Source organism: Humulus lupulus, chromosome 6 (genome assembly GCF_963169125.1).
Source record: "Humulus lupulus chromosome 6, drHumLupu1.1, whole genome shotgun sequence".
Classification (NCBI taxonomy): Eukaryota; Viridiplantae; Streptophyta; class Magnoliopsida; order Rosales; family Cannabaceae; genus Humulus; species Humulus lupulus.
This window is the reverse complement of record NC_084798.1, coordinates 222,305,629-222,315,970: the sequence shown is the minus strand read 5'-3', so window position 1 is coordinate 222,315,970 and position 10,342 is coordinate 222,305,629. Positions and strand designations below refer to the sequence as shown.

General features: G+C 31.1%; 1 protein-coding gene and 1 long non-coding RNA gene across 3 annotated transcripts; one reads left to right on the top strand and one right to left on the bottom strand.

Annotated features, from left to right (window-relative positions):
* Nucleotides 1-2,714: 2,714 nt before the first annotated feature.
* Nucleotides 2,715-7,068, bottom strand: LOC133783526 (wall-associated receptor kinase-like 9). The gene is made up of 3 exons (XM_062223180.1): nucleotides 6,188-7,068; nucleotides 5,557-5,664; nucleotides 2,715-4,080 (listed from the first exon to the last, which is right to left on the bottom strand). The coding sequence occupies exons 1-3, from the start codon at nucleotides 7,065-7,067 to the stop codon at nucleotides 2,879-2,881; spliced, it is 2,190 nt and encodes a 729-aa protein (XP_062079164.1). The 5' UTR covers nucleotide 7,068; the 3' UTR covers nucleotides 2,715-2,878.
* A 20-nt stretch (nucleotides 7,069-7,088) lies between these two features.
* On the top strand, nucleotides 7,089-10,104 carry LOC133783530 (uncharacterized). 2 transcript variants are annotated; one of them, XR_009870905.1, is made up of 6 exons: nucleotides 7,089-7,434; nucleotides 8,104-8,205; nucleotides 8,289-8,360; nucleotides 8,444-8,515; nucleotides 8,609-8,682; nucleotides 8,779-9,101. It is a non-coding gene; the product is annotated as an uncharacterized LOC133783530 (long non-coding RNA). The 2 variants fall into 2 exon arrangements; XR_009870904.1 differs by lacking the exons at nucleotides 8,104-8,205; nucleotides 8,289-8,360; nucleotides 8,444-8,515; nucleotides 8,609-8,682 and adding exons at nucleotides 9,426-9,518; nucleotides 9,927-10,104 and having other exon boundaries at nucleotides 7,325-7,434; nucleotides 9,026-9,196.
* The last annotated feature ends 238 nt before the right edge of the window (nucleotides 10,105-10,342 follow it).

Here is a 10,342-nt window from a genome sequence, read left to right as displayed (position 1 = left end):
CTTACTGCACAAATTTATGCAGATCCTGCCCTTTTGGTTGGTGTCTCTGATCATGAGTTCTTTCTTATTTTGTCATAAGAAAAATTTGTTTCATAAATGCATAATGCTCGGCGTTTGTTTTTCTTCTTCTTCTTGTTTAGCTAATGTGATTTATTCAATTCCTCATTGTGGAACTTGAAACGTTATAAATTGAAAAAATAATACAAGGACAATTTTCCTTCCTGGATGGTGCTTCATGTTACAAGGGCCTTTGTGGTTAAAGAAACTTACCACATTTTCGTTCATGGACACTACAAATAAAGGTAACCTTTAGTGACAACTTTTTAGTCACAACATATATTTTGTGTGACTAAATACCACTTTTAGTAACAACAAAAAACTACTTGTGACTAAAAAGTCTTATTTAATCACAAGTTGTCACTAATATAGTTTTAGTCACAACCTATTATTTTTAGTAATAAAGTTTGTTGTGACTAAAAATACATTTAGTGACAACAAATTGTGATCTTTGTGACTAATACTTTTAGCCACGGACTTTTTAGTGATGACATAGGTATAATGATTTTTCCTTAGTCACAAATTTTTTGTTTTTAGTCACAAAATTTGTTGTGACTAAAACTAAGATTTTTCGTAGTGGGAGATCAACTAGAAAAAGCTTGATCGAAGAAGACGTACCAGAGAACATTGATTGATCAGATAAGATATTTGTACATTGGAATGAGGTTGTGAGAGAGTGGTGATAAAGAATAGCACGAGACTAGATAAAGTATTACAATATATTTTAATACTATCTTTTTCTTCAGTAGTCAATAATGCATGTTATATTGTTTAAATTTGTGTTGTAATAAATTATCTAATTGTTATATTGTAATAAGTTTTACAATAATGATATATGTACATAAAATGTGCACCAAAATGAGAAGTGCATACAGAAGCAGAACATATAGTTTGTATCATTGGCAGAGACAGCTTGAAGATTTTCTTCAATTTAATTAGATTGAAGAAAAGTTGAGATGAAAATTGTTGACGACCCACTACACAAATATTTGATTAAGAAATTTACTGCTAAAATACTAAAACTTTCATTTTTACTGACATTTAAATTCCAAACTATTGTGTGCCTATTCATCATCTGATAGGATCATGTATGTGATCATGTTTAGTTTCTATAATCATAACTGACCAACCAAACTATAAAAAAAAAACAGGAAATATACATGTTTAGTTTCTATAATCATAACTGAACAACCAAACTATAAAAAAAAAAAAACAGGAAATATACATATTAATACGGTTCCTATATTTGTAAAAAAATTAGTAACAAATGGTACATTCTTTACTATTTTGGTCAATAAATTTTCTATAATATACAAATTAATCTTTTTTTTTATATACTAATTTAGTAACACATTGAAATATAATAATTTTAGTACCATCTAATAAGAGAAATTCCTATCAAATACCTTATATTTCTAAAATCAGTAACAAGTTTATAATGCAATTCAAGGTCAGAATGTGCCATGCATCTTTGAGAAATGTTTCCATCGTGCAGTCTCTTAATGCTTAGAAGATGGTTGGGATATGGTTCTTTGGCTTTGCTGCTTGGGTGTCTAGTATGTTCGTACTTGCACGTGTTAGAGCACTCACAATGGATGTTCTCCTCTATATTACAAAATACATCACTAAAACATCCTTTATTATAATTTATCTCAAATTTTTACATTATACCATACATCAGCTTCTCTATTTTTTCTCTACATCATTTAAATATTATATTTTTTAAAAATATTTTATTCATTTTAAGAAATAAAATAATTAAATATATAATAGTATCATACTCATATATATATACAAAAATTTATAAAAAATAATAAAATATTTATAGCTTGATGAATAATGTTTCACTACATATAGAGAAATACTATTCATTAATATAAAAAAAAATATAAGTTTACACCATTCATTGGAAGACTATTTAATAATTTTTTCTCTATATTATAAAGAATAAAACATTTTACCTTCTCCATTGGGAGTGCTCTTACACGACTACAATATTTGGTCTTTCGATGATTGAAACATTCCAAAAGTAGTCCACAATTTTAGGTTGTGTATATTCTAGCTTTTCATAATTATGTTGACTATCCTTAGAATCTTTATCAATTATTTGTATCATCTCAAGTTCCATTGCTACTTTTTTCATGGCAGGTTGATTCCTTTAACTCAAATGTAAACATCTCTATGCAAGGTCAACAACAATTAAGATCTCTTCTTTTGGTTTATTTTTGATAACTTGATCATCAAGAATGTCAAAGAGACTATTTTTTTCCTCCATTGTCATTGTGAAATATGTCGCCAAACATCTTCCTTCCTTTAACCTTGTTGTAGATGTTGCTTTTTATCCAATCAAGGGCTCAACAAGAACCACTCCATATTAATTTTTCTTTTAATAAATAAATTATATATTTAGACGAAAAAATATATTAAGAATAAAGAGATGCTGTGTTTCATACCAAAAAAGATCGAGTATCGATGAAGAGATTGAAAGGTCGTATATTTGTGTGAATATGCATGTTCACCATCATTCTCACCTACTTGTAAGAATAATATTTATGGAGATAATATTTATTAGATAGTGGGCAATAAAAATTCGTATAAAAAGAACTAATTAGAAAAATAAAAAGGCCAAAACCATACAAAAACACAATACTACTATATTATATTACATAGTAAAAGTACCAAGCGTTCAGATGAAACCAAAGTTAACAATATTAACCAATAAAGTAAACCACAATATATAATTGATCTCTCAAATTTAAGATAGAAAAAAATAAGTGAAGAGTACTATGTACAAAAAGGATATTACTATATTTGTTCACCCTTACAACAATGATAATTCTTGATGCAACGAGAAGCTAGTAGCAGCACTATCAAAAGTTAACTCTATTGACGATGTAGAATTATTCCAAGAGTCTGCAATTTCAGGTTGTGCATATGCTAACTCTACATAATCATGTTGACTACCCTTTGAATCTTTATTATCAATGACTTGTATCCTCTCTAGCTCCTTTGCTACTTCTTTCATGGTAGGTCGATTCCTTCCGCTCAAATGTAAGCATCTCTGTGCAAGATCAGCAACAACTATGATCTCTTTTTTTGGCGCATCTTTGAGAACTTGACCATCAAGAATGTCAAAAAGACTGTTTTCCTTCATTGTCATTTTGAAATATGTCGCCAAACTTTTTCCTTCTTCAGACCTTGTTGCACATATTACTTTTTGTCCAGTCAAGAGCTCGACAAGAATCACTCCAAAACTATAAACATCACTCTTATCTGTAAATTGGCTTAATTGAAAATATTCTGGATCTAGATAACCAAATGTGCCATAAACTAAAGTGGTCAAGTGAGTTTGCTCTAAGGAAATAGTTCTTGATGTACCAAAATCTGCAACTTTTGCTCTCAATTTTTCATCTAGGAGTATGTTTGTAGACTTAACATCTCGATGATAAATTGGAAAAGAAGCCCCTGAATGTAAGTATGAAAGAGCTCCTGCAACTTCAGTTGCAATTCGCAATCGCATGCTCCATGTAAAAGGAAACTCCATATTTCTCTGATGAATAAACTCAGAAAGTGTCCCGTTTGGTATGAATTCATAAACTAGAAATGGAAGATCTGTCTCCAAACAACATCCCAATAACTTAACAACATTTCTATGATTGATTTGCGTAAGAATGACAACCTCATTAATGAATTGAGAAAGTTTGGCTTCATCAATTATTTTAGACTTCTTTATAGCAACAATCTTTCCATCTTCCAACATTCCTTTGTACACAGTTCCTTGACCTCCTTGGCCAAGAATTCTATCCATACTAAAATGATTAGTTGCCTTCTCTAACTCTTTTAAATCAAACAACTTGGTTTGTTCAACATTGTTTTCACTTGTTTGCATTTGTTGTTCCAACAAAAGACCTTTGAAAAATGCTTTCTTCTGTTGAACTGCTTTTCTTTTCTTTCTGAAATTGTGTAATCTCCACATGCCAAAAACTAGAATTAATGCTCCAGTAGGAAACCCAGCTCCTACACCTGTTTAACATGTATTAATAAATAAACATACATTTATAGAAATATGAAATATGTGATACTTTCTACACGCATTACTTTGTATTTTTGTTTATTTAATCTTCATTCATATCAACAAGTCTACTCTATGAGATGACCCACATACACACATTGCTTTGTAGAGTGACGTGAAATTTCTATTGTGTCACTTAAAAAGGGATGCAAATTAAATGTCTCTTCTTTATTGTCGTAATGTTCGAGTAAAAAAGTGGCAAAACTCCAATTTCAAAACTTTATAGCTAATTTTTAACAATATTTCCCTTATTTGAAAATAAATTTATAAAGATGAGTCGAAGGACAATGCCTGGGCTTGAGGCTTCTGCGAGATCGGCGGGGAGTTGAAGACGAAATCGTCGGAGGTCCGATCTCGGCTCTGGCGGCAGATAGACGGCGAGACTGGGTTTATCGGTTTGTAGACTCATTCTTGTTAACTTATTTTTATTTTTGAACTTTTTCCCCCAAAACCTAGATATGGAAACTCATTCTTGAGGTTTTTTTTTTTTCTGACTCGAACTATGGAGCAAATTCTGAGCAACTCTTGAGATGGTCCAACTAGGTAGGGACACATGTCATCTTAGTCACCACCTAACTAATGGATATCAATAGACTAAGAGTGACGAAATTACTATTATACTAATTTTTGGTATCCACTAAAAAAAAGATTTAGTCTATGATGCATACAAATCTCAAACTTTAGGGTAGTTTTGGTGCAAACATTTTTATTATTTATTATGACAAAATAGCCTCAATTTATTTATTTAAAATTTGTGATAGATTTAAAATATATTTATAAATTTTTATTAAAAATATGATTGATTAAAATATATGGATATTGGTAGTAAAAATACATAATGTTTCAACACGGTTATAGTTAAATTCCTAAAAAAAAAAATTCTTTTGCATCGAAAATACATCTTATTACGCTTTTTTGGTAATCGTAGGAACCTATCAGTTAAGATGTGATTATTTCTTTTGGAGATGTGCTATAATTTCTTAAGAATTGATAAATTTAAAAGATATTTTCACTTCTAGTTTTATTCAAATATTAATAAAAAAAATATAATATAATGAAGTTGTTTTACTCACAAAATTTGTTGCGAGTAAAAGTATAAGATTTTTTTTTAAAATGAGAGTAGGTGGATAGATGAGTTCTAATAGTAGAATAGTTATCTCAATTACATTATTTTATTATTTAATTTCTATATATGCGTGAAATTTGTAAATTTTATTCCATTATATATTTCCAATATATATTATTATTGATTTTTATTTTTGGTGGAATGAATTCCTAGATGCACTACTATTATGAATTTTTACTATGTTTTACGTTAGTTAACCAGTAAAAAATATTATTTTATGAATCACACATAGACACAAAGAAAATTATAAATATAAATATATATATGTTTATATATATATGAATTTGATACAAAGACATACCTATAAAGATAGCCATGCGTTTATAACTACAGTGATAGCCCCCGAAAGTGTTCACGCAAGTAGAGCCTCCAGGGCAAGACAATCTTACATCAATGCATTCATTAATATCTGAGAATTAAATAACACATAATTTTTTTAGTTAATATAAAATTTATTATTTATTTATTATCATTAATATAGACTATAAAAAAAGATTACTGTAACTAATAATAAGTCCTGACTAATTAAAAAGTGCGGAAATTATTGGCTTTATTTGTTAATTTTAACATAATATATCTTTAAAACAAACAAAAAAAATAAATATTTATGCATATTATAAAATATATCATTATTATTATAAATATTTTGTTTTAATTTTTCATTTTGTAGGTTTATGTTATTCTTTTATATATAAATATATATATAATATTGATTATTTATTTAAATTTTATATGAAAATAATACAAATCTAATATATATATATATAATTGATAAATTCTACAAATAAAACTAACGTACCGACGTGCAGATTTGTATCTAGCTAGTATATATATATATATATATATATATATCAATATTTATATATGTATATAGTAAATGAAAGCTTAATATTTATATACAATTATAATTAATATTTGTGGGAGAGGTTTACCTTGATTACACCCACCCACCAGATAGGGATTCCCTCGAAGTCCATACTTGCACGAACAATGATCTATCCGATCTGAAGAGGATTCTAATAAATTACCATAGTCCTCCGTCGAAGTCCAACAACGGAAATTGCTAGTTATGGTTGGCAATGGCATAGCAGGTGTTTTAAATACATCGAAATACGTACTGTTAAGGGACCAACTTAGTCGGACGGGAACATAATCCAGATCACGAAATGTTTTATGTTTATCAATTTCATCATAATCTATCAAGAATGCATATTTGCATTGGCTATGATTTGCAGGAGTACCAGAAGAATCATTATCCATGGAGATTTCGAACATGTCGCCCACAACATTCGAAGGGCTGACGACGGAAGTGGTACAACATTCAACGCCATCGCACTTACTAAAATCAATAATATTATGACTAGTTGATGTAGTTGTTGTACTATTGGATGAGCATCCATTCTCGAAGAGCATGTTGCCTGACTTTGTTACGAACTTGGCCAGGGCACCACAACTTACTGCAATGAATACATTGCCACGCGAATAGTAAAACGGGGTTCCTGTTAAATTTGCTGATTTTTGCCTTATTGTCTTGTTTCCGCAATCGAAGAAACTAATGGGGTTTCTCACCACAATCCATTGGGAATCGTAATAATCGGAATAATAATCGGAAGGACTTAATGAAATATTAAGTACGTGTAGCTGAGTGTGTTTGAGAACAGGCGTGGAATTCTTGTTGTCGCAGGAGATTTCGAATCGCTTGTCAAGAAAACAATCGGATGGTCCAATTCCGAAAGGGTATGGAATATCTACATTTCCACACCTTTCTTGGCAACCTGGTCTTTCAAGTGAAGCTAGTGTGGACATTGTCATCAATAATCACTACAACATTTCAGACTATATATACCACTTAAAAATGACATTTTTCAAAAAGTGCTATTGATTTAGATGTTGATACTGCATATTGGGCTGGTAATATTATGTCCATATTATGTTATAAATAATTTTGAGTATTGGGCCTACCATTTGTTTTTTTCAATTATTTCTCTCTTAGCCCTAGATACTCTCTCTCTCTCTCTCCCCTTTCCCCGCCCACTCTCTCTCATCGGTGATCTTTTTCTCACTTCACGACAATATCTCCTCCAATTCTCCTTTCTCTCGCGACTCTGGCTCCGATGAAGCTCTTCTCTCCTATGCCGCATAAGATTTTCTCTCTCTTTGGATTTGTGAGCCGTATGAGGTATCAATATCCATCTCTGCTGTATTTGTGTGTATATATGTAGAACGTAGAGATTGATTGAGATTGGGTCATTCTAAGTATCAATCTCCAATTCGTTGCTCTGTTTCTCTTTATGTATGTTGTGCTCTTCATTTAGGCTATAGTTTTTACTTTGAATTAGATGTATTAATATGATTTAAGCATTACTGTGATTTGATTTTAGTCGAAATTGTTTATAGTATGTTTTCTTACTCTATTATTTATGCTCTGTTTTCTTACTTTATAGTTTATGCAGATTGAATTGTATCATATATACTTGATTGATGCTATATTTGTAGTTTAGTTGTTTTGTTTCTCTTTTCTGATTAATTGCTTGCAAAGTGTTTGATAAATTACTTCTTTCAGTATTTAACTTACTTTCTTATTCTTATAAAGCTTTATTAATATTAATTGGCTAAAAAAAGGTTTAGTGCATATATTTTATCTTTTGAAAGTAAAAGTCTCTTTCTCTTTCTTTATTAATATCATTATTATGGGAAGGCTTGGCAATATTGCTATAGGTCTGTTCTATTTTGTTCTATTTTGAATCAGTACTCATCAATATTTTCCAAAGCTCTTTATCATATTTATTATCATTATATAACTGCTTTGTCTTTGTTGTTTGACTATCATTTTGTTGTTTGAATACAGGTCAAAGCCATTGTAAAACTTATGATGGTATTTTGGCTGTTTTTCACAAGTGGCAAAATGATTTTTTGCAGAATTGGGACAGTTACAGAACATTGTGTCTTTGTAATTGTAATTTTTTGCTTTTGTTTCTGCCATCTTTTTAGGACATAGTGTTATTTCTGGGCTGATTGAAATTTTATTAACAGGATACTTAACAACAACAACATACAAGGGGAGATACCTGGCCAGCTTGCCAATTGTCTAAGTCTTGCATCCTTGTAATTATTTTTCCTTGACTTTGTCTTCTTTTATGTGCCTATGCTATGATTGTTATTAACTCTCCCGTGTTCGTACACTCCAGGAATGTTTCTTACAACAATCTGTCTGGAGTTGTACCTCCTATAAGGAACTTTTCTAATTTGTCACCAGACAGGTATATATATATATATGCTCCTATTATCTCATTCTGATATTTAAAGTACTGTATTCATATTCAATTGTGTTGAGTACTTGGGATCTTTTACAGCTTCATTGGAAATCCATTGTTGTGTGGAAACTGGTTGGGGTCTATCTGCAGACCTTATGTGCCAAAATCGAAAGGTATAATTTTGAGTGTAATTTGCTTTGGTTTTCTATCAAAGATTTTGCTGCTCTTCCTTGGTTGTTGACAAGCTGTCATTCTTATTCATATTCCAGGAGTATTCTCTAGAGCTGCACTTGTATGTATGACGTTGGGCTTCATAACACTGCTATCTTTGGTAATAGTTGCAATTTACAAATCTCACCAACCAAATGAATTGATGACAGGATCTGGAAAGATTGGTCAAGGTATGTCATTATTTCTACAATTGTTTTAGCTATTTAATTAGGACATGTGGAAAGGGATCTAATAACTATGAGTCCCAATAAGTCTGCTTATTTGTATGGGATTGAATATTGTCAGATGCAACTAGTTCTTTTGATTGGCACAAAGCTACAACATATTATTGCGACCCTGGCACAAGAGAATGCTAGTTTAAGAGTTCATGGAGAAAGGAAGAGGCCAGGGATGATCTTTTCTGGTTTAAGAAGCCAGAACTTCCGTTATCACTGATCCATTTTTGTTCTATTCCAGGTCAGCTATGATCTCTATGAGACTATGATTGCATCCATTGGAATTCTAGATCTTCAATTTGTTGTTGCTGCTGGTACAAGTTGACCAGTCTGACAAGTTTTAGCCAAATTACTAATAATAAGTGGCTCCAAATCTGTAACTAATAGTCACATACAAGTCTACAACCATTATGTTTGTTTAATAATCTTAGTTTACTTTTTTTTTTTTTATGAATCATGCTAACTGACAGTGGAGGTTCTCTGGGAATAATGGTCTTTATGGTGAAAAGGGCATTGTCACTGGAAGAAAATGTCCCAAGGGCCTCTATGGCACTTACTGCAGGGTATGTTTCATATTTCCAATGGTACCCAAAATATGTTTTTTTCCCACTTCTGAATCTTTATTGTTACTTGTCTATATGCACACACACAGGCGTCATAGTTTGTAGCTTAATTGTTTATGTTGAACATGGAGGCAAAATCATTCTTCTTCCTATTTATTATTCCGTTATAATCACTAGAAATCAGGGTAGTACAAGTTCCATGAAATATAAAGTAGGGTACCTAGAACTGAGAAGCGATTTTTCAAGTTTTATGTTATTTGAATGTTGAATTAAAGCGATGAAACTCCCATTTTGTTGTTTTTGAATTTTTGGTTCCTATAAGTGTATATCTGACATGTGTGAACTCTTTCTCTCTCTCCCGTTCTTTCGATTTTGTTTGGGTAATTTGATTTGTATTGTTGATTTCAGTGGTAGAGGGATTTGATTCAATGGCTCTCACTTCAAGACCATCACGGGTACCTGCAAAGCTATTCTTATGCTATTCTCTGTTGATGTCGCATTAGAGTTTTAAGGTCTATGCTACTTTATTCACTCCAATCGCGCTATGGATTTCGTGGATGACCAAGTGTATATGATCGACTCCTAAGGATGACCACTAGAGCGACCCCAATACTATAACAGACAATATCGATGTCGCCGAAGTCATTGGAGAAGAAGAGCAAAGACGAACGCCATCCATGGCTATTGGTGCTATTGGTTCGTTGTCCGCTTTTTAAGTGAAATGTAGAAGTTTTTTTAAATTTTAGCAAAACTTTGTTAGCTAGAATTTTATTATGATGACTTTGATTCTCTAAATTCTACTTTTTGAAAGTTATTCACTTACT

Coding starts and splice junctions, on each gene's coding strand:
- LOC133783526 (XM_062223180.1), bottom strand. CDS start 7,067: ATGACAATGTCCACACTAGCTTCACTTGAAAGACCAGGTTGCCAAGAA. Junction 5,665..6,187: donor GGTGGGTGGGTGTAATCAAG/GTAAACCTCTCC, acceptor TTTAATTCTCAG/ATATTAATGAATGCATTGAT. Junction 4,081..5,556: donor ACGCATGGCTATCTTTATAG/GTATGTCTTTGT, acceptor CATGTTAAACAG/GTGTAGGAGCTGGGTTTCCT.